The sequence below is a fragment of the Martes martes genome, assembly GCF_963455335.1.
Source record: "Martes martes genome assembly, chromosome: 3".
Taxonomy (NCBI): Eukaryota; Metazoa; Chordata; class Mammalia; order Carnivora; family Mustelidae; genus Martes; species Martes martes.
This window is the reverse complement of record NC_137890.1, coordinates 150335714-150359041: the sequence shown is the minus strand read 5'-3', so window position 1 is coordinate 150359041 and position 23328 is coordinate 150335714. Positions and strand designations below refer to the sequence as shown.

The window sequence follows — 23328 nt, the reverse complement described above, 5'->3', positions numbered from 1 at the left end:
TGGAAAACCGGTCTGTTAAAGAAGCGACTGCGTGCAAACATCTATGGTGTTTACGGGCCTTGTCCAAGTAGGATGTGTTGGTGCCCATCGAAGAGCTCCCTTCCAGGGTCCAAAGGTGATTGGAACTGCAAGTGCGAATCTCAGCACACTTGAGTGACCCAGTCCCTGGCCGGTGAGCTGAGGGCATGTGGGAGCTTTGCCACCTCGCGGAAAGGACCCCCTCCCCTCGCACCCTTGAGCCTCACAACATCCCCACAACGTCTGTCAATGAGGCAGCCCAAGACCACAGACGGCTGTGGGGTTCCCTGAGGGGTGCACTGCAGGCACAGAGCTGACAAGCAGATCGGTGCCTGGTGGCCCCAGGAGGCTGCAGGGGGTCCTGCCCAGAATAGGCCCTGACCCTGGACTGGGCTCTGCTTACCAAGGGCTGGATGGTCAGGGCTCAGTAAGACAGCAGGAGAGCAGGTTCTACACCGATGTGCGCTGCCAAGTTCATCTTTTCAGACCAAAGAACGTACTTCTTAGAGTAATGGTCTGATAGAGGATTGGAACAGGCAGGTGAAACGTCGGTTGTCTGAAATGTGGGGAGACCCGGCATTTGTGGGGAGGGCCGGTGTGCGCTCACACTCAACGTGAGGGTCTGCCCCTGTGGACAAGGAAAGGTTTCTGTGGCGGGGGATGTGGCCTGCACTCAGCACTAGGGGCTGGCGCTGGGGAGGCCCTGCCACTGTGACCCTCAGGTGCTAACATGCACCCAGGCCGGAGCTGCCCACCTGGCTGTCCACCGGGGCAGGCCCGGGGCTGGTGCCACTGTGCCCTGCAGGGTCCAGCCCAGAGCTGCCTACAGGTCCTGGGGCTGCCCCAGCGGCTTCAGGGCCTGCATGAAAGCCACAGCCCCCACAGGGTTGGTGGGCAAGATGCCAGCTCTGGGGGCTAGGCTGGGACCATACTCCCAGTTTGGGCCAGGAGGCACTGAGGGCCACCTGGGCTTTGGTTTGTCCCCTCAAGGATGCTCAGGGGTCCTCTGGGCCTCTCTTAGCTGCTGGGGACCAGCTTCCACTACAGAGAGGCAGCCTGCCCCTCCCTCAACAGCCCAGACCTGCTCCCAGGCTGGGCTCCGGGGAAGGGGTGGGTCAGGTCCTGCAGCTCCTAAATGATGACCAGGGTGAGGACAAGATTTTGTCAGAATTCAGATGCTGTGTCCTTCTGCCAGACTCCAGGCTGCTCTGCAGCTTCTCGCCTCTCCTTGCAAGGCCCACCATGCGTGCTCCGGGAGGCCTGACGTCTCCATGCAGAGAAACTTCGGTGCTTTATATCTGTAGCCGCCTGGAAGGGAGAACTGGTACCCGATACTGCCTGCGTTCCTTCCACCGTGAGCGATCACGAGCCTGCAGCCCTGTGTCCAAGTCCACCCATGAACCTTTTTCTGTGAACCCTCTGTTCATGTTTTGCTTTTTTATTTTCTTTCTGTTTTTGAAAATAATTTTTTAAAAGACTTTATTTATTTATTTGACAGAGAGGCAGAGATCACAAGTAGGCAGAGAGGCAGGTGGGGGCGGGGGGGGTGCTTGGGAGCAGGCTCCCTGCGGAGCAGAGAGCCCGATGCGGGGCTCGATCCCAGGACCCTGAGATCATGACCTGAGCCGAAGGCAGAGGCTTAACCCACTGAGCCACCCAGGTGCCCCTTTGAAAATATATTTTAGAGTTCTTTGTACGTTAATTTTTGCCCTTTGTCTGTGACAAAGGTTGCAAACTGTGTTTTCCTGGTTTGCCATTTGTCATTTGACTTTGTTACGATGTGGCGCCCTACACCAGTCTCCTTTTTATTAGGGTATCGTTAGAGGAATCGATGCTTTTCATTGTTTCTGGATTTTCTGTCCTGGTTGGAAAGATCTCCCCTACTCCCAAGTTTAGAAAGAACTTTACTCTGTTTTCAAGTTTTCACAGGTAAGTAACACTGCATTTGATGGAAAAGAACTGGTGTTTCGCATAAAAACAACTTTGGCTTTATTATTTATTATATTTTTTTCCATTTATTTCCTGGGAATAAGATATTTATTTTTTTATTAACATACAATGTATTATTTGTTTCAGGGGTACAGGTCTGTGATTCATCAGTCTTACACAATTCACAGTATTACTATTATATATTTATAATTCTATATTATATAATTTTATGCTAATAACTTTATTATCATTGTTTTATTAACATGTATATATTAACTTGGGAAGAACGGACATCTTTAGGATGTTGGGATATCCTGGATATCTGGGATATCTTAGAATAAAGAATGAGTTTCCCTATTTTCAAGTCTTTCAGAAATTTTAAAAAATTTTCTTTGGACCCAGGCTTTGTGCCTTCCTTATTAAATGAATTTCTAAGCACTTTATAGCTTTGCTGTCATTGTTACTTTTCTGCTCATTGCTGGCTGTGTGAAGCCTACTGGATGTCTTTCTCCTGTTAGTGTTGGCTTCTGCGACATTAACAAGCTATCTCTTACAGCCCGTGTCAGATTTTGCCTCGTCTGTTTCCTGTGTCACTATTGTGTGATCTGCCAACAGGAATGCGACTCCTCTCATTGTTCCCTCTCATCCAGTTGCATCAGCTTGTGTCCCGGGCGCCGACCCTCAATGGGATGTGGACGCCTGGCAGTGTTTCTGACTCAGCCAGAACATCCGCGGTCTGTTCCCACCGAGCGAGGTGTCGCGTTGGGCGTATGTGCTGTGTCTAACCAAGACATGATCTGTCACTTCCTTTTTGAACAGGGAATGGATGTTTTCTTTTCCCAGATGCCTTTTAAGTGTCAGTGCAGATAACTGTAGGATTTCATTCCTCAGTCGATTAATAGGGTGAATTATATTAAAGAACGAACGGCCCAATATTGAACCACTCTTGCATCCTTCCTGTTAAACTTTTTTTTTTCCCGGTAATTTTTAAGTTGTCAGTTCATCAAAGCTTCATATTAAAAACTGTGTTCTTTTCCATCAAATGCAGTATTCCTTAAATTTAATGTATGCTTCCAAGCTTGTGGAGTTCGCTTTACAATGCTTTCCAAAATAAAGATCCTGAACTCCAAGAATTCTAATAATTTGCTGATATACTTTATTGCGATGTCTGCACATTCACTTGTCTTGTACTAATTTACTGGTTGAATTTGCTGAGGGAGCACCAGAAGCTTCTGACCTGAAAGTATTTGTGCCGAGACTGCAAGGACGTTCTATGGGGACGGAAGTGCCATTGGCCTCTGGTCTCAGGTACCCTGAGGAGCCTCTCCTCCTTCCTGGGGCTGCGACATTTGCTGTGGCCCCCCCAGCCCCCTATCCCACACAGATCCCCTTGGAGGGGAGCTGGTTGGTCCCCATCCCAGCACCATGCCTGTGTGCTCATGGTCCTTCTTCTAGAAGCCTCCATGCAGCCCCATCAAGCCCTGCAGAAGCTACACTGGGCTGGTGGTCAGGATCAGCCCAGGGGGCTTACTGACCCCTCCCAGGGCGGTCACTCAGAGGAGGGTCAGGGGAGTCTGGGGCCCAGACTGATGTGGGTGGGGAGAGGATTTAAAGGGGGTGAAGGGGCAGCCACAGGATGTGGCCAGTGGGAGGTTCTTTCTCTCCCATCCCCTGGGAAGCTGGTGTCGGAAGACATGGCCTCCTCACGAGAGAAAAGCTCACCCAGGACCTTCCTGTTTTCTGTCTCTCACCCTTCTTGGCCTGAGATGTGGGCGAAGCCTTGGGCTAGAGACCCTGCCAGCTTCACTTTTGGAATGGGGCTCCAGGAACCCCTAGCTGAGGAGGACGTTCTCCTTTTGGGGTGGAAATTTCCAGGTTAGCTCTGGTCTTTGAGAGAGGAGATGGCTCTTCTCAGCCTAGCAAGGAGCCCCTGTCATGGGCAGGGCTCTGCCTGGCTTTGCAGAGCTACGGCCGAGCTGCTGCGAGGGTGGGGTGCTGCTGGGTGTCCAGGCCACTCGCCTGCAGCCTCAGCAGGAGGAGGCTGCTCCAGCCTCCCCCGGCAGTGGGATCTGGGGTGTGTCCAGGACAGCCAGCACCTTCTGTGCGAACTTCTCCCCTCGGGTCTTCCCAGGCCCTGGTGGACGCACCCCGGACCTCTTGCCTACCCTCCCGGGTTTTACCTTTGGTTCTAATTCTGAAAAAAAAAGAGGCAAGAGACATCCTGTGGGACATGGAGGTGACTCAACCCAGGCTCCCTTGTGGACTGGTCTCACCCCTGCTTGCCCTTCCAGAAGCCTCTGTCAGACTAGGGAGACAGGCTGGTTTCATGAACGGTTTATTGACAAACGGTTTCCAGGGAGGAGGGGGTGCGGGTCTGGGGCCCCTCAGCTCAGAGGGGCCCCAGGGTCCCACCAGGGCCACTGTCAACTATGCTGGTTCAGCCGGAGCCTGGTAGCTGCCGCCCCACCTCATGTGTGGTCTCCCGGCTTCTGCACCCCCCTGCAGGCATCGGGGTGTCTCTTGGCCCTGGGGCCAGCTTCCCTCTAGGAGTCCGGTACTTGTTCTTCTGACTATACAACAGGTTCCTCTGGAAAAGGCGAGGAAGGCGGCCATGGTGCAGCAGGACCGCCAGCACCATCCCTGCAAGAAACCGAGGGTCAGACCACCGGCCTGGGAGGCTCACTGGGGCCTCCCTGCCAGACTGTCCATGTGACAGGGGATCCTACAGATCGGGACCTCGGCCAGCCTGCATGTCTCTATCTGGGAGTCCTGGCCTGCTCTGGCTCTTCCCCAGCAGAGGGGACGGCCCATCAGGAGCCCGTGTCCTTCCAGACCACCCTCTGGGGACCCGGACCCAGCATTCCCTGCACCAATGTCCTGAGCCACATGCACGGCCTGCTTGACCTCCTTCCTCCCAGGACTGCCTCCTGAGAGTGACCTGTCATCCGTGGGGATGGCTGTTTTGGGGGTGTGAGCAAGAGTGGAGTTGAGGACCAAGGAGGGGAAAAGCAGGGGGGCTGAGGGCAGGAGCAGGGCCTGGCCCCTGGTTCCCAGGTTCTTCCCAGAACTTGCAGACAGAGAATCCTGGATTCCCGAATGGCCGCCCCGGTCATGGGCAAGGTATTGGCCATGGCAGGAGAGGGGAGTACATTTGAAGTTTCATGTGAACCCGTTAAGGACACAAACTGTGGTGTGTGGGCCCCAAGAAGGTCAGGGGTAGCCTGGCCAGGACCAGGCTCCATGGACGCCCAGCCACCGTGGCTCCCAAGAATGGTCCTGGGCCCGCACACGTCCATGCTTCACTCGCCGCGCCTCTCTTACCTTCAGTGGGATGCTGGGACCACCCCTGCTACGGAGGAGGGACAGCCCAGGGAGGTGAGTGATGAGCTCAGGGTCCCCTGGGCACACATGTCCATGGAGAGTCACGGCCCAGGAAGCCACCCCCACTTCCCGTGCCTCATCACCAGTGGCCCAGCTGCTCCAAATGGGCAGGGATTCAGTAAAGGGCGTCAGCCCACCAGCGGGGAAAGACCAACGCCACAGGGGAGGTTGAAAAGCAAGGGGACAACAAACACATGAGTGGGACCCAGGGAGCAGAATCCCCAGCTGGCAATGCAGAAGGCTGGAAGGCAGCCCACTTCGTTCCACAGAACCCCCAAGTTCCAGCAGGGCGCAGCCCAGGTACCCCGGATGTGGACGCGCCCCATGCTGACCTGTAGGGCATGCTGTACGGTGTGTGACAAGCTCAGTGGCCTGGAGCCCTGTTCCTATGGCAGTTCCCATCCCAACCCTGGAGGGAGGCAGAGAGAAGCTGTGGCCTTGGGGCAGCAGGAGCACCCCAGCAGGGGAGTCCCCTCCCCAGACAGGACAAAGTGGGCAGGTGCACGGAGGGTGCTGCCCTCCCAGCCTCCTCCCCGCTCCCCCCACGAGGCCTCCAGAGGAAACCCTCGTGGCTTTGGACTTCACAGCGGCAGTTATGGAGTCTGAGGCTCTACTGGGTTGAATGGCGTCCCCCCCGAATTCATGTCCTTCCCCAAGCCTCCAAATGTGACCTTATTTAAAACAGCATCTTGGGGCGCCTGGGTGGCTCAGTGGGTTAAAGCCTCTGGCTTCGGCTCGGATAATTACCCCAGGGTTCTTGGATGGAGGCCCACGTCAGGCTCTCTACTCGGCAGGGAGCCTGCTTCCCTCTCTCTCTCTGACTACTTGTGATCTCTCTATCTCTCTGCCAAATAAATAAATAAAATCTTTAAAAAAAAAAAAAAGAAGAAGAAGAAGAAGCATCTTTGTATCCTTAAGCAGTTGAACTGATGAGGTTACACTGGAGAAGCGTGGACCGAACCCAGTGTGGTTGGCGTCCTACCAGAGGGAGCCGCAGAGACAGACTCACAGTGGATGCCACGTGAGGACAGGCAGAGAGGGGAGAGGTGCAGCCACAGGACAGGGGACTGATGGCCACCGCCAGAGACCAGGAGGTCAGGGAGGGGCCCCGTTGGCCCTTCGAGTGAGCAGGACTCCACACCCACGTGTCTGAGTGCTCCCCTGGACTGCGTGCCGAGTGCTTTGGGGCTACGGATGCCAGGAGACAAATGCAGAGGCCTCAGGCCTTCACATGCAGGAAAGGGACCCCCACCCTGACTTTAATCCATGGCCCGACACGTCATCAAGCTGGGTCAGAGAGACACGTATTTCCGACACTGAGGTCTCCAAGATTGCGACCAGGACCACTTCTCAGGGCCCCCGGAGCCGTGCTCCACCACGGAGGAGTCACCCACGACCAGAAATGGAAAATGTCCCCCAAGAAGGAGCTGTCCAGGAATTTCTGAGTCGTACACGCCCCTCGGGCCACATGGACCCTGCTGTTGAATTCGTGACTGAGCACGAGAGATGGGGACGTCCCTGACCGGGGGAACAAGCCTTGGGACCCCAGGAGGCCCCAGGCCCACAGAGCTGTGGGGGGCAGGCTGTGTGGGACTCTCAGACCCCCCGCGTTCTCATCCAGTGTGCGCAGAGACCTTTGCGGCGCCCCGGCAGGGAGGGTGGAGAGCGCATGCCTCCTACCCGCAATATAGAGACACTGGGGTGAGTCAGGCAGCACTCGGGGACCTCTGGGGTGATGTGCAGCCCAGGGGGAGACTGCTATGTCTCAGACCTCGCTCAAGTGGACCGTGAAGTTACCAATCATAACCCCAGCTTTCTCATCACTCCAGGGACCGCTGGCTGCCTGGGAGCCCCTGGGGAGGCCGGGGCTGTGCTCCCTGAGAGGGAAGTGGAGGAACCTTCCAGAGCTCCATGGACCCCACAAACCCATCCACTAAGTATGGGGAGTGAGCGGGGAGCCCAGGGGCTAAGACCAGGTGCTGGCAGACCCCAGGGCCAGGGTGGCCTGGATGGGCTCTGGTAGCTCCCGCCACAGGTGCCCCAGCTCAGGGGCTGTGAGATGCCCCCAGGCGCATCCATGAGGCTGCCCTCCCTGCCCCACCCCCATCCTCCCTGGTTCCAGCCCCTCATGACCACATCTAAACCAAGACGGGCCACTCGGCCCCACCCCTGATGTCCCTAACAGGAACTGAGAAGGATCCCCCCATCTCCCTCACCTACATCGGGGACCCCAGAGCCGGCCATCCCTGAATCAACTCCCCACCCGTGAGCCGGACCACAGGCATGTCCACCAGGAATGCTTCGAGTGTCCTCCCAAGCCACCATCCACGGATGGCCTTGCCAACTGTCCGCAGTGACCCTTACCTGTCAGAGGACCCAGCCAGTACACCTGGGCATACTCCAGCAGGGTGGGCCCTGAGCACTGGAAGGTGACTGAGGCAGCCAGGGCGGGGTTGAAGAAGGCAGAAGTGAAAGGCCCGGCTGTGGAAGGAAACACAGATGTTCCTTGTGGAGCCGCCTCTCCTTGGGATGGAGCCCTGTGCCCAGGGCCTGGAGCTCAGCACATCCTGACCCTTGTGCTGATGGGGACACAAGTGGGAGGGCCGTCAGCCAAGGCCAACTCCACAGGATCAGGGAGCAGCCAGGACAAGAGTCTTTCCACAAACGTCTAACCCATCCCAACCACTTGCCCCCGATGAACTCCCCTCTCCACTACTTTCCCTGCCACCCGCCTGGGAGGTTGTCCTTGAGAGAAAGGGGGACAGAGACAGAGATGGAGAGAGAGAGACAAAGATGGTGAGATGGGGAGACAGACAAGGGCAGAAACGGAGAAACAGTAGTGAAGGGCTGAGCCCAGAGAGGAAACAAGAGAAGGGAGGAGGGATGGAGAGGACGAGGAGACATGGAGAGAGCACAAGCGTCCCTTCGCCCTGGACCGGGTAGACCACTGCCAAGGAGCAGCAGCCTCGAGTGGGCCGTGTAGGGCCTGAAGCTGGTGGTGGAGACCAGGCTCTGGGTGCGGTGTCCTAGATGGCTGCAGGGCTGAATCAGGAGCTCCCCGTGTCTCCCCAGGGCTGGAGCCCAGGCAGGCTGGACACAGAGCCTTGCTGGCAAGTCTCTGCTCACCTGTGCCTCAGTTTCGTCACCTGTACGTGGGCTCTAGCGGCACCTTCCTGGGCACACAGTGTCTGTCCTGTGCCAGAACATGGACAGTGTCTCAGGAAGTCAGCCCTCAGTGCTAGTTTCTTCCCTACTGGGCCTAGCCTGCCCCAAATGCACACGTGGGCTTCCAGTTGTAGCCCTAGGCCTGAGCAAGCGTGAGGCACCCACGGAGTGACCTGCAGCACGTCCCACAGCACACCCTTCCCAGGGAGCCCACACCCGGCCCCCTGTCCCTCCCAGCACACCAGTCCTCTGGGGTGGAGGAGGCATCCATGCCTGGAGAGCCCTCCTAGTGGAGCAGATCCCACAGATAGAACTATGGTGGAGTCCCCTGGGGATTTAACAACAGCCCCAACCTGGCACTTTAAGATCTGGCCCAGCTCTATCCCCATGTCCAGGGATAGCTGCTACGTGAGGTCAGCAGCCTGGACATCCTGCAGCTGAGCTCAGTTCTCCACTTCTCCATCGAGGTGGGAAGGACAGATGGTGTCCATGGTGGCTGAACGACCCCAGGAGAGCTTGGTCCAGAGGCCCAGGGCCCAGGCATAGGCATGGAGAATGGGAGGATCGGAGGATGGGAAGAGGATGGGAGGATAGGAAGATGGGAGGATGGAAGGATGGGAGGAGGATGGGAGGATGGGAGGAAGATGGGAGGATGGGGGATGGGAGGATGGGGATGATGGGAGGAGGTTCGGAGGATGGATGGGAGGATGGAAGGATGGGGAGAGGATGGGAGAGAATGGGAGGAGGATGGGAGGATGGGAGGATGGGAGGAGGCTGGGAAGAGGATGGGGTATGATGGGAGGATGGATAGGGGATGGGAGGATGGGGGGATGATGGGAGGAGGCTGCCCTCTCTGGAGACATTTGGAGCCACTTGGGAAGGGTTGGAGAGGGGAGGAAGAAACAGCAGGACCTGGGACTCTTGGAAAGGGTGGCAGAGGACTCCAGAGCTTCCAGACCAGAGGGTGGGTTGGGCCTTAAAGAAATGGCACGGGCAACCCACCTGCCCTGACTGCAGACCTCCTGACATGGACAGGAACATTTTGGAGCATGGAGCGGCCCAGCTGGGAAGGAAGGCGCTGACCAGGGCCGAGGGTCCCACCCCAGTGCACTGTGTCCAGTCCCACTGGCCCCCATTCTGCCACCACCGAGTTCCCAGGAGAGGGCTGTCCACAGTCCCTGGGGGCCAGGGGTCCCCCTCAGCTGCCGCCTCTGTCCTGGGTGTCCACATGGGTGCAGAGGTTCTGACATGTCCCTGGGAGCGCAGCCAGGTCTCACCTGTGTAGGCCATGAAGGTGACCAGCAGGGCCGTGAGGGGCACTCTGTAGACAGGCAGACTGTTCCGGAAGCGGAGGAGGCTCAGGTGGAAGAAGAAGGCACAGGCGCCTTCCACCAGCGTGCCATGGGGCACAGACGTGCGAAGTGCTGAGCTGCAGTGCGCATCCATGAGGCTCTGGAGGACATGCAGGTCGCTGAGCTCCCAGGCCCAATAGCGCCAGGTCAGCACTCGGGCCGTCTGCATGCCCAGCCCCTGGGCCGCCAACGCCAGCAGGGTGCAGGGCACAGAGGCCTCAGCCAGGAGCAGCTCCTGCAGGGACACGGTGGGGTTGGCTGCTGCCCCATCGCAGGTTGCCCAATGCACCAGCAGGAGCAGGAAGAGCAGCGTCAGCAGCAGGTCGGGGCCGAAGCCTCCTGCCCAGGGGCCCAGCTCCACCAACACCCGCATCTCCAGGCAGCAGGCCCCCAGCTGGGCAGCGCCCACCGCCTCCCGGGCGAAGCTGGCGTAGGCGCCCACCGGGAGCAGGGCCTTGGACAGCCTCCTGGCTGCCTGGCAGAGGGCGAAGGTGGCGAAGAAGAAGGAGAGGGACACATTGAGACCGGCCATTGGCCTGAGGGCTCCCTGAGGAGCAGGGCCGAGCGGGACACCTGAGCTGACGTGTCCGGGCCCGGCCCAGCCCCAGCCCCAAGGACGGGGCAGCTGTGGGAGACGCCACCTGGGCGGACAGCCCTGCGAATGCCACACCTGTGCCCCTACCTCCCGCTGCACCTGCTGCTGGCCTGGGAGCCGGACCAGGAACTTCCACAGCGGACGCCCCATGGCCAGGCGTCCTCCCTGGGGCAAGAGACACACCAGGCCCCTGCCCGCCCAGCTGCAGGGGCTGGACATGGGCCAGAGCTTCAAAGCCACCACTGGAGCTCCATGACTCAGCCCCGGGGCTCTTGACTCCCGGGACGCAGCTGGGTAGCTCCCCGCACCTGCGCTCTGTCCCCCACAACTCCCCCCTCCCCGGCAGGTGAGGATCTCTGGCTCTGCCCATGCTGTGGGCAGCTGTCTGCCGGGCCGGGCCTTCCCATTCGAGGGAGGGAGGGAGCCCTGGGTGGTCCAGCCTGGCTGCTGGCGACGCCTCGGGGGGCTGAACCTGCAGAAGCGGCCCCACCACACCACACACGTTAGTTGTTCTGACTGGCAGTATAGACAAATAAAAATGCATCTGTAAGAAAGCCTGGCTGGTGAGCAGCTCAAGTGTCTCCTGACAGACGCACAAATGCGATGACCTTGGAAAAAAAGACCCGTTCCCTGTTCCCTCCGTGAGCACTGATTCCCTGTGCACAGATCTCCTGGGGACACCCTGTGGGGCATGGCTCTTGAGGGCAGAGACACCGTCAGAGACTGTCCCCAACACTGACCGGGCTTCAGGGACACAAGCCTAGGGGTCGTGGTCTCAGGGCCTGGAGGTCTGTGGCACACCACAGTGACTGCAGTTGGCCATTGAGCCCCTCAGGGAAGAGCAGACATCAAGCAGCTACACTGGGTCGTCAAGGGTGGCCAAGCCCTGGTGGAGGGGTCATATGGGCCCAGGGAAATGGCTGAGGACAGCACAGAGGCCACTCCGGGAATGGGTGTGGGGGTGTGGGGGGGGGACTTGCAAGGGGAAGGGGCTGCCAGGCTGGGGTGGGACTGGGAGGAGAGAGGGAAAGAGGCCTGGGAGAGGTGTGGCACTGCCAGGGGAGGGAGGGGAAGGAAAGGGAGCGGAGGGGAGGGGAGGGGAGAGAGCCGCTTGGTGCAGCACCGCCAAGGGCCACAGGGGGCCAGCCTGAGGCGGTGGGTGCAGTGAGGTGCGGAGATCAGCTGTGGGGAACGGGTGCCTCATCCCTCTCCCCCCGTGTCCCAATGTCTGAGGCCTGCAGTTGGCCGGGTAGAGCCATGGACGTGGGCTCTGAACACAGTGGCTGGGCTCTGCACGGCAAAGACCCCACTGTCTAGACACCACCAGGGGCACAGGAGACACCTCTGCCCCTCCTACCCTCACCTGTGCCACCGGGAGGACTCCCACGGCCGGCAGCAGACCCTGATTTCTGCCCTGCACCCCTTCCCCATCTTGTTGTCCCCCTGCCCCTCAGGAGAAGGTGGGAGCACCCATCAAAATCCTCTGCCTTTCCTTCCAAGGAGTCAGCTGAGCACAGCTGCTGGAGAAGGTGCAGAGTAGGACGTCACCAAGAAGAGGGGTTCCTGAGAGCTCCTGACCCCTGAGGGGGCCTGAGAGCTGGGGGACTGCGGCAAAAGTCCCGGCCGTGCCCCAGTGGTCCTATCATCTGCAGCCTTGCAGGATGGCCCAGCCGGCCCCTGTGATACGAGCAGTGCTCGGGCTCTGGATCCCAGGCCACTGGGAGCAGGCTGGGCACGTTTACAAGGAAGCCTAAGGGGAGCTCCATCTTTTCCAGAAGAACCATCTTTCACCTCTCCTGTCCCTCTGCCTCCCTGATTGTCCCTTGGTTTGTACCATTCCAGCCCTCAGGGCTCTCCCTCCGCTTTGTGCAGGTGGGAGACTGAGGTCCAGGAGAGAGGGTTTGAAGCATGATCTCAAGGTCCAGAACGTTCCCAGAGGTTGGGAAGGTGTCTGGGCCCTGGGGGACAAGGGCAAGTTTAACCCCAAGAGGAAATCCACCTGCTGCTCCTCCTGGAAGGCAGACAACCATCCAGACTCCAGCCCATCGGCGGGGGGGGCAGGGTAAGGGGTGGGGGGTGTGGGGAGCGGGAGATCCATCCCATCCTCCTCCACTGGCCCTCTCAGAGGTAGGGGCAAGCTATGGAGACCTGGAGTCTGGGAGCAGAGAAGCGGGGGCTCCCTCAGAGAGCACACAGTCACCCCCCTTCCACCCCCCAGCAGGTGGGGCCCAGCCCAGTGAGAACACAGGGATGTGGTTTCAGACACAACAACTATGTCTCTGAGAACACTTGAGCCTCCCAGCTAGAGCTCGGCAGTGCCTCATGCTGGGTGATCAAGGGAACTGATTTCATAATTCCACGTACTTTGTAACTTTCAATGAAAACTTAGATAAAGCGGGCCCTAGGAGCGCCCTTCCGCACCGTGCAACAGAGGGACAGAGCCAGAAAACCAAGGCCATTGCGGAGAGGGACCATCCACACCCAGGCCTCCTGCTGAGCCCACCGCTAGCCCGGGCGCCCGCTCCTTGGATGTCTGTTGTCACCGCGTTATCACAGGCCGTCTCACGCCACGGTCACGCTGCTGAGTCTGGCGGCCTTGTGTGGGCCTGTGGGCCGCGCTCGTTCCTTCTAACTGCTGGATGGAGGTCCGTTTTGTGAACGAACCGTAGCTCGTCCATCCACTTTCCTGGTGACCAACTTCAGGTGTTCTTGGTTTCTGACTACCATGAAGCAAGCTGTCGAGAGCACTCACGCACGAGTCTTCAGACACAGGGCCAGAGTGCTCGGGCCAAGGGCAGGGGATGGCTTAGCTCCCCAAGGTGGCGGTGGCCCAGGAGCCCGGGGTGGGGGTGCGGGTAACGCACAGTATCTTCAGCAGTCGGGCTGTGACGCCTGAAGCATGGCTTCTGCCCACTGCTCATTTCTCCCTGTGGCCCCCGGCTGCATCTCCCCCACGGCGACTGAATATGGCCGCATTCTGCTCCTCTGTATTTTATCCAACTTTTTCTGATTGAGTTCTAATGATTTTTCACGTATTCCGTATACACTCTGGATAAAGCCCCTTGTCCTGTAATTGTTTCACACAATTCATCCAATTCCATTTTCTTTTTTTTTTTTTAAAGATTTTATTTATTTGAGAGAGAGAGCAAGAGTGAGAGGGAGGGGGAGGGGGAGGCAGGCTCCCCACTGAGCTGGGAGCTCGATGCGGGGTTGATCCCAGGACCCCGGGGATCATGACCTGAGCTGAAGGCAGAAGCTTCACCAACTGAGCCCCCCCAGGTGCCCTCCAATTCCATTTTCTTAATGATGTCTTTTGAGAAATACTTCTAGAAGTTTTACAGTCTGTGTTTCACAGTTAGGTCTAAAGTCTATTTTGACTTAAATTCTTAACTTCTGTGAAAGTATAAGATGGTTTTGTTTGTTTTTTGCACTTAGGCGCCCCATGGCTCCGGCCCGTTGTTACAAAGATGGTCCTCCCCCCATGGAGCTGCCATTGCTCCTTTGTCAACTTGGGCTGACTCTGTCTGGGCGGGTCTATTCCACTACATCTATCGGTCTGTTCTTTCACCAAACCCGCGCTGTCCTGATTTTTGAGAGCTTATCATAAGGCTTGCAGTCACGTAACAGGAGTCCTGCTATGTTGTTCTTAGGTACGGGGCAGGCTATTCCAAGTCTTTTTTTTTTTTTTTTTTGCCTTTTCCTATCAATTTTAGGATCAATTGGTCAATATCCAAATAGTTCACTGGGATTTTGATTGGGAACGCATTGAGTCTATGGATCCAATTGGGAAAAGTTAACATCTTCGCCATCCTGAGACTTCCAGTCCAGAAACACAGAATGCTCCCCATTTATTTAGGTCTTCTTTATTTATTTATTTATTTATTTATTTAATTTATTTATTTATTTGACAGGCAGAGATCACAAGTAGGCAGAGAGGCAGGCAGAGAGAGAGGGAAGCAGGCTCCCTGCTGAGCAGAGAGCCCGATGCGGGGCTCAATCCCAGGACCCTGAGATCATGACCTGAGCTGAAGGCAGAGGCTTAACCCACCGAGCCACCCAGGCGCCCCTATTTAGGTCTTCTTTGATGCCTTGTGTCAGAATTTTGTAGTGTCCTACGTACAGATCCTGTGTGCTTTCTGTTTGAGCTTTACCGCCTACGTGCTCAAATGCACATGCTCTCTCTCTGTTGGTACCACTGTAACGCTGTGGTTTTTTTTTTTTTTAAGATTTTATTTATTTATTTGACAGATAATAGAGGTCACAAGTTGGCAGAGAGGCAGGCAGAGAGAGAGGGAAGCAGGCTCCCTGCTGAGCAGTGAGCCCGATGCAGGGCTCGATCCCAGGACCCTGGGATCATGACCTGAGCGGAAGGCAGAGGCTTAACCCACTGAGACCCTGAGGCGCCCATGCTGTTTTGTTTTTCTAATTTTGAATTCCAGTTGTTCATTGCTGGTTTATAGGAAAGCGTGTGACTTTCGTGTATTGTCTCTGAGTTCTGTGACCTTGCTATGATCTCTGCTTAGTTCCAGGAGTTTTTGGGTCAATTCTTTAGGATTTTCTTCAGATGATCTTGTCATCTGCAAAAAAAGACAGTTTCTCTCTTCCTTCTCAATCTGCGTGCCCCTTCTTCTCTTGTCTTATTGCACCTCGAATTTCTAGGACAGTGTCAAATGGGACTGGTGAGAGGACCTCCTTGCCCTGCTCAGTCAAAGGGGTGAAACCTCCAGTTTGTCACCAGTAAGTATGATGTCAGCTGTACGATTTTGACAGATGTTCTTTGACAGAGCCACATTTATTTCTTAATCGGACAGAGTCTTAAGTGCACACACACAGTACAGGAGCCTAGAGCCTAACACTCGGGTTTAGGATGTCAGGGAACTATGAGGAAGCTCCCCTCTATTACTAGCCTGACCCCCAACCCCCAAGACTTTGTCATGGAGAAAGCTCTGGGCATATTCTAAAAGGACTACTCTTCTGTTCCTCCTGATAGAGACATGAGGGGATTTTTCTTCTCTCCTCAGTGAGAATTTCATGGGCTCCTTCTGATAAAAGCCACGGGAGTGTGAGGGCCCCCTAAGCCTGAGCCCCAGGAGTTCTTCACCTCCAGCTGGGCCACACTCGGCCTCCAGCAATGCCGAGTCAATGCCGCCATCCCGGTGTTCCCATGCACCCCGGCCCCAGCGGCTTCTGCACCCACAAGCAGCTCTCAGATGGGGCTGTCTGCGCTCCTTGCTCTAGATTCTGGGTGACGTTCGGCCTGGTGACCTCAGTTCTCTGATGGGTGTGAGAAAACTTGCTTCTGGTTTTATTCAGCTTTTTCCGTTAGGATGAGGCATGGTGGCTGCTAAGATCTCTACAGTCTGAGTTGATGACCTAATGTTTTCGACATTTAGGAAAAACAGAATCTATAAGGAGCCTCTTGGATGTCTCTTCCTCGGATTCCCTTTACTCTTATCCTACAGTTTATTTGTTGAAGAACTGAAGTCATTTTCACATGAATTTTACCATGTTCTGGATGTTTTGAGGCAAATTTATGCTCAAAGACGTATCCCTGTCTTTGCCAATAATTTATTTAACACAGGCCCACCGTGGGAATTATAATGTAGAGTGATGGTAGTTTCCAAGCCAATAGCACACAGAATAATGTCTCCTGATGAACCAATAAGTAACAGTCTCCAGACAAGTTGATTGATCACACGGTTGTTCCAGGCAGAGGGGAGAGGACAGAACGAAAGTCCAACTGAGTTGAGAGCTACCTTCCCGCAGGTGGGTTCTCGGAAGAGGCGGCTTCGCCAGCGAGAGCGGATGTCCACGCAGGCATGAAGCCCAGGTCCCCTGTGGCGAGCACACTGTAAGGGAATGCAGGTGTCAGGAAGGAAGGAAGAAGCTCCGTCTTGGGTGTTGCCACCACTGCCGTCAGTTGCCTCACCGTGCAGGACTGTGCCCGGGTCTCAGGAGAGCACTTTAGATCAGCAAAGATGGCCTCGACAGACCGAAGGCTCGCTGCCGGTCCTCACAAGCTCTGAAATTTGCAGTTTAAACGCCCACTCGCGGTTGCCCCTCTTCCCTGTGTGCCCACCCGCATTTGCGACTGAGCGTCCTCAACGTGAACACCTTCACCCCGAGATCAGAACAACCTTGCCAGAGTTGCACGCAAGGGGCCCTGGGGTCCTCACAAATGCCCCCCACACCCTGGATCTTGGTGCTTGATCGCAGCCCCCTGGGGTCCTCCTTGGCTCATCCAGAAACCCAATCGACATCAGCTGTTCTCGTTCAGTTGCCCCGTACTGCGTGGTACCATGACGAGGTAGACATTGTCCAAATACCTCGGATTTCCAGTCAGCAGTTCTTGGTGGAACATCTCTCTATTGAAACACCGCTGTTGTCTCTCCCGACTGAAGCAGGATGTTCGGTCCATTTCCAGTTGCCATCGCTAAGGACCCATTTACACGGAAGTCTCTTATCCGAGTATTTATGTTCTTCTTGTTCAATTGCTCTTTGTGCCCTTACTTTTCATTTCTTCTGATTGATCACGTACGTAATTTTTATCGTCCCATTGGTCTTTTCTACGACCTTATTGGCTAAAGGCGTAGTTAGTCGTGGGAATTAAATTTTGTCAGCTGCTTGTTCTGTATCCACAGAGAGAGTGATTTTTTGTTTGTTTAATATGGTGACTCACCGGATTCATTTTTGAACCAACCTTGCCTTCCCAGGACAAACTCCGCTTGGTCACGACAGTATTATCCTTTTTACACATCATTAGCTTCCATTTGGTGAAAGATTTGAAAATACTTGTTTTATACGTGGATGCAGCCTAATGGCCTGTAGTTTCATCTCCTTGTAATACCTTCGTCTGGTTCGGGTATGGGGTAAGGCTGACCACACGGAAAGCTTGGGGCTACCTGGTGCGACATGGGTGGGTATGGCCAGTGGCCAAGGGACAGAGGTGGGCGCTCTCATGATAACCATCATCTTGTCCCTCACACCCCTTGGGCTCTTGGCACCCCTCCACCCTGCCTCCCCACCGTGGGCAGTGGGTGCTGTCTCTGGGCAATGCTGGACATCTGGCCCCAGCGGCCATTTCCAGCCTCATCCAACAGATTTCATACACAAATAAAGCCACTGTGGAGGCCTGCAGGTCTGGTGTTGCATAAGGAGCCACATTTATTTCTTAATTGGACAGAATCTTAAGTGCACACACACAGTACAGGAGCCTAGAGCCTAACACTCGGGTTTAGGACGTCAGGGAACTAGAGTCGTTACATCGGGATGGTGGTTACAGCGCGGGGGCCCAGGGTGTGCCACAACCACATATGTACAAGCTACGGGAAGCTGAGGGGACGGCGAGCGGCAGGAAGCGCAGGCCCGCAGGAAGCCACAGCCTCTGCTGATCCTGGGGATAAGAGGAGGGCGCCTTCTGGAGTCCTGCGTGGGAGGGAGCTGACAGAGGACCAGCAGCATGACCCCGCTCACACCTGGACCGGCAGCATTCAGGAACTCTCCCCGGGTGTTCGCCACACCTGCCCCTCAGGGAGGGCCCCTCACTGCAGCCCCCCGGGGCCCGGGAGCATGTGTGTGTGCGTGCGATGGGTGAATGGGACATGGGCACCGAAAGAGTGATGACTCGGAACGAACTCAGAAGCCTCTCAGCTCCCCACCTCCCCGGGGACTGGCCTGGACACACTGGAGCCCAGCGCCCCCCCTTCCTGGGCTCACCCTCCCCTGGAGGAGGCAGAGAGCTTCTCTCGGGGAGGATGGCTGTCCCTCAAACCAAAATGAGTGGCATCAAGCTGTAAAACAAAAAACCTCCCAGAGACATGGCTTTCTGGATCTTTCTTCTCTCCCCACTTAGTGGGAAATTGTCAGGTCTGACCTTCCTCTCTGCACCCCACAATGGGCAGATCCTCAGGGGCCCCCAGATCAGCGCCCCAGGTCACAGAGGTGAAGACCACATCCCAGTTTGCTAAATGCTTGGCCCCCTAACATGACATGTGGGTAGCTTCTGGCAAGGGCAGACGTGAAGAGACCAGCTTTTCTGACTCGTATTTCTCTCCCCAGCACTCCAAGGGTCTGGCTGTGACAACAGTGCCGGGGCTCCCAGCAACTACCAAGGGGCATCAGGCCAAAATTAATCAGTCCTTGAAGAACCTCCATGGCTGTGGAGGCTCCCGAATTTAGGGTGGTTCCCAGAAACCCTCACGCAGGCCCCCTTCCTTCAGCCCGCCCCACGAGGCAGGTGCTCTGCAGGTTGGCTGGCCTCAGACACCTGCATCCTGGGTGCAAGCACCTCAGACCCTCCAAGGCCACGGCTGCAGGCTGGCTGACCTGAGTGGGCTGTGGCCAGGGACCGGCACCTCTCGGCTCCCTGCGGGCACGCGGGGCTCCTGGGAACCAGCTCACCTTAGCACAGCCCCTGCCCTCTGTGGTCCTCCTCCCTGTCCTCCAGGCCCTCGTAAAAGCCAGAAAAAGTGCTGCTCTGGACCATGCCGCACCCCTGCTCTCTGTGTCTCGGCCTGGGAACATCTGGTTTCTGGATGACGTGTGATTTCAGTCTGGGATGGGAGCACGCATCCAGGGCCTGCAAGGAAGGCTACGGAGCCCTGTGCCTTGCAGATGTGGCCTCCCAGGACTTGCGTCTTAGTGAAGTAGCTGCTACTCCAGGGGTGCCTCCCAAGCACTGGGGGTGGGGGGAGCGGAGAGCAAAAGGGGCCACTGAGACACTGCCTGGGGCTGGGGGTGGAGAAGGCACGCTGGCCTCTCTGCTTCTGGCCGGGCTGGGGTGGCTGAGGCGGCTGGGGCGGCTGGCAGGCCACACCCTGCTGCCAGTGGCCGCTCAGGTCGGGTGCCCACCAGCCTAGTCCCACGTCCGAGGCGGCGCTGAAGGGGCCTGAATAACTTTCCCCAAGGAGCGCCCCCGACTGGAACCTTCTCACCTGGTATGGGAGCCAACCCCACACATCCCTGGAGGAATGCAACTGTACACCCTCCCGGCCTCAGTGTACAGAATGGGGACAGGGTCCACATGTCACCTGGGTGTCTGTCGGGGACGGCCCGGGCTGGATGGGGCGGGCTTTAGAACCCCTGACCAGGTGTGACACAGTAATCCAAACTGGGTGAAGAGGTGAGGGGTCTGTGAGCCATGCCCCGCAGGGCCTGTAAAGACAGCAGAGAACAGTGTAGACAGACCGGCCGGCCGCGAACTTGGGCCTGGAACCCCTTGAACTCTGAATGAAACCTGCTCTCAGGGGGCCATGGCAGGGACAGAGGTTTTGTGGTTTGGTTGCTGTTCTTCCTTGAGTTGGAAGGAGGCCAACTGGGTGTGGGAACAGGTCATTGAAGACCCCCGGGCCCCGAGGTCTCTTTGACGGGTTTCTGGTCTGGGTGTGATGCCTGACCAGACTCTCAGCCTGGGGCCGATCCTTGCCCTATGGGGGCTGGGTCTCGGGCGTGGCGTCTGCACAGAGAAGGAAGTAGATCTTGGAACAAGAGCTCCCAACAGTGCGAGGACAGCCCCTGTGTGCAGGACAAGAGCATCTCCCTGAGGACAGTGGCCGGCCGGCTGCCCTCACCTGACCCCAAGACTCTCAGAAACTCTTCTCTTGGGGCAAAGGGGGAGGTCACACACTTTCTTCCCAGGAACGACCTGGAGCTCACCCCATTTCTCACCACAGCTGCAGAAGCGGCACCCGAAGCCCCTCACTGCCTGGACCACCTTGAACCCCAGCCACCTGCACCCCGGTGGCCAGGACACACGATGCCAGCTGCAGTCCCGGCCGGGAGAGCCCCACAGCCCAGGGGCCCATTTGCCCGGTCTCCCCCTGCTCCACATGCTTCCAGGGAGAAGCTGCATCTCTGAGGCTGTTGTCCCGGTGATAGGATGCCACCTCCAGCTGGAAGACTGCACACCCCCCTCCGCACAGCTTGGGATCCAGGCACCAAGTCCCCTGACACTCACACTCCCCCCACCCGGGATGAAGCCCTGCCCCACCATGCGCCTGGGGAGAAGCCCCCGCTCGGGCCTGGCCAGGCGTGCCCCATGGTGACAACCAGGAGGCGCCTGGCCTGCCTGTGCGGACACCCGTTCACCATGGCCTTCCCTATGAGCCCTGGGGGATGTGAGTGGGAGCAAGCGGGGGACAGGGTCCATCTGAATCCTACAGGTCTATGTGAAGGCATTAGAAATAAATACTTATAAATAGAACACAGTCTTATAGTTAATTTCTGAGTGGACTGTTTCAATGTCACTAACTAATGTATATTAATTATAAGTCTGTCTATGCTTAAAAAAATATTAGAACGGCAGCGATGCCCCTGTGGCTTGTGCCCTCTGCCTTTCCAGCACCTCCCAGCTCTTCCCACCCAGGGCACGCTCGGAAAGACCAAAGAACAAACATGGCCTCTGCTGGGAGCAGGACAGGTCGTATGGTGCAGGTCCCCGGGCCAGAGGTGGCGCTCACGGGGCCCGACGCGGTCCCCAAGAGGGGACTCGCTGGCTGGCTGGTAGGGGCAGGCTGGGCGTGGTGACATGACGGGTGGTGATGAGGGCTGGGGGGGCCGGCCTGTGGCTGTCCGGGAGGGCTCCGGCTCACACCCTCATCTGGGCAGACCGCCTTCTGGAGAGCTTGGACCTGCGGGAGGGTCGGGAGACATGCCACGGTCAGGATGCCAGCTTCCACGTGGCTGACATCCCCTCTGCTTCCCCTCACCCGGAGACCGGCTCCTGTCCCTGGGACTCAGCCCACCCGCCTTCTGGAAGGCCCGGGTGTAGGGGAGCGGGGCTCCCCTGAGCCTGTGTGTTGTGTTTCCAGCCACACAAGGACAGCCCCCCAGGACAACACTTTACCAGCAGCAACAGCCAAACAAGCATTAAGGTCCTCAAAACCTGCTCCCAGGCCCAAGAAGCAGGGCAAGCACTGCCGAGAGAGCCCATACCGTATGGTGCCGGCCAGGAGAGGGTTGAAGGCGTATAGCCAGTCGTGCATGTCCTTGTCACTGTTGGCCTGCAGCAGGATGCCGCGGTGCTCCGTGCACACGGCGAACGTGTTGGGCGTCTGCGAAGGCGGGAGGCCGTGAAAAGGCGTGAGGCCTCCCCACCATCCCGGTCAGCGCGCAGGGTCATGCTCCCTGGGGCCCGGCTGGAGCAGCTCGGGGAGGGGGCAGGACACGGGACAGAAGACCCCCGGGAGAGAGCTGGGAAGGCTGCCCCAGTCTCCGTGGCCTGCACAGCCCATTCGGATGCAGACAGGTGCGGCCCCCTCGCAGAAGGGTCTGTGGTCAGGACACCCTGTCTCTCGCACGCCCCAGGGCAAACTTGCCACTGCTCTGTGCCCCCCGAAGACGTGTCGACCCCCCACAAACGAGGTTCCTTCCCCTTGACATGGCTCAGCTGCTGGGCCTGGCCTCTTCTGCTAAAGGCTGAGCCCTTGTGGTGGGGGACAATGTGGGGAGGCAGGCTGAGATTGTGTCCCCAAACCCCACCACAGGGAATCAAAGATCAGCCAGCGGGCACTGAGGCTGCCAGCGGAAGGGGTTGAGGTCTCTGGCACACACATCCAGCGCCACTGCTGACTCGGAGAGTCAGACTCCCAGGCCCACTACATGACCTGCCCCATGGGGCTGGGTGGCCCCAGGAGAAGGGGACTGGGTACTGGCTTCTCCTGAATGGGAGTGGGTCAATGCCTGCTCCCCTGCCCCCACAGGACCACAGCCCATCGCGGCTGGTTGTCATGGGATGAGGAGCCCCACGGGTGGGCAGAGGGGACCCCCAACATGAGAGGCAGAAGGATGCTGTGCGAGACAGAACACTAGGGCCGTGGTCTGGCAGCAAGCCGGAATTGGGCCCACCGGGAACTAGGCCCAGCCCCCCTCCCCGAGCCCCGCTGGCGGCTTGCAGGCCTCGGCCTGCCCAGACCCCCATCCCGGGCCGCACCTTGAGCATGGCCTGCTGGTCCTCACTGTACTCCACCTGGGCGGTGGACAGGTTGAGCACAAACCTCTCCACGGAGTCCTTGTCGCTGTTGTATAGGTAGGCATAGGGACGTCGTACAACCACAAAGCGCTTAGCCCAGCCTGCCGTGTGCGGCTCCAGGAAGTGCAGGTAGCCCTTCTTCGACACAATGGGGCTGCAGGGCAGGGACAGCTGCTGGCTCCTGTGCTCCTGGCCCCGGGGGCGGGGGGTCTCCACGCGGGCCCCCACCCACCACCAGGCCCCTGGCAGTACTGGCCACTGCGAAGGTCAGACAGGGACCCCCAAGAACAGCCAGGGCCGAAGTGTTAGGACATGCCTGGCAGAACCCCAACCTGGGAGGTCAGAGACCAGAACCACCAGTTCTGAGCCTCAGTTTCCCCATCTATACAACAGAGAAAATGAAACAGAACGGACACTGCCCCGAGCAGTCATTCCCTGTCACGTGAGCGTGACCCATACAGCGTGGCCTTCTTGGGGCTGCACAGGTGTCAGACTAGTGATGCACAGATGCATGGAAACCGTGGTTCTGCAGGGGCACCCGTTGGGTCCCCTGCCCCGGGCCTGGCCCTGGTCCAGCCTCCTCCCTGTGCTGTCTGCTCTTTCTCTGCCCCTGCCCACGGTCGGGGAGCCTAGCCTGTCTCCCTCGCATGGAGCTGTGGAGACAGAGCTGGCTGGGTGGGGCCTCAGAAGCACCCCCATTTGGGGGCCCCCCACATACCTGACCCGGATCTCCTGGATGTCGGGAACCAGCAGGCGCTGGGGCTCCTTGTCTGCTTCTGTTGCCCGAGCCGGGGAGGGAAGCTTCTTTGAATCTGCCTCTGGCACAGGCTCGGGTTCTGGGCTGGCCGGCCGGGAGCAGGGCTGAGGGGTCCTGGAAAAACAAAGCCAAGCCTCTGCCTTCTTGCAAGGAGACGCCCTGG

General features: G+C 57.7%; 2 protein-coding genes across 18 annotated transcripts in view; both read right to left on the bottom strand.

Annotated features, from left to right (window-relative positions):
- Window positions 1–4267: 4267 nt before the first annotated feature.
- On the bottom strand, window positions 4268–10449 carry LOC308340039 (aquaporin-12-like). Its single transcript, XM_080799192.1, has 3 exons — window positions 9771–10449; window positions 7693–7809; window positions 4268–4587 (listed from the first exon to the last, which is right to left on the bottom strand). The coding sequence occupies exons 1-3, from the start codon at window positions 10375–10377 to the stop codon at window positions 4385–4387; spliced, it is 927 nt and encodes a 308-aa protein (XP_080655318.1). The 5' UTR covers window positions 10378–10449; the 3' UTR covers window positions 4268–4384.
- Window positions 10450–17586: 7137 nt separating this feature from the next.
- The window catches only part of KIF1A (kinesin family member 1A), a 70063-nt gene continuing 64321 nt past the window's right edge, over window positions 17587–23328 (bottom strand). For 16 of the 17 annotated variants that reach the window (XM_080799613.1, XM_080799626.1, XM_080799627.1 and 13 more), the window contains 4 exons: window positions 23127–23279; window positions 22370–22562; window positions 21373–21491; window positions 17587–21068 (listed from right to left, as the gene is read on the bottom strand). In XM_080799613.1, coding sequence (XP_080655739.1) covers window positions 21026–21068; window positions 21373–21491; window positions 22370–22562; window positions 23127–23279 — 508 coding nt within the window. In that variant the 3' untranslated portion in view covers window positions 17587–21025. The remainder of the gene's footprint in view (window positions 21069–21372; window positions 21492–22369; window positions 22563–23126; window positions 23280–23328) is intronic. The other variant, XM_080799621.1, reaches the window with a different exon arrangement.

Excerpts from the sequence above, each read along its gene's own strand:
- LOC308340039 (XM_080799192.1), bottom strand. The coding sequence starts at position 10,377 with ATGGCCGGTCTCAATGTGTCCCTCTCCTTCTTCTTCGCCACCTTCGCC. Across the intron at positions 7,810-9,770 it reads CACCTTCATGGCCTACACAG|CCGGGCCTTTCACTTCTGCC; the intron begins GTGAGACCTGGC and ends TTCCTTCCACAG. Across the intron at positions 4,588-7,692 it reads CTGGCTGGGTCCTCTGACAG|GGATGGTGCTGGCGGTCCTG; the intron begins GTAAGGGTCACT and ends GGTTTCTTGCAG.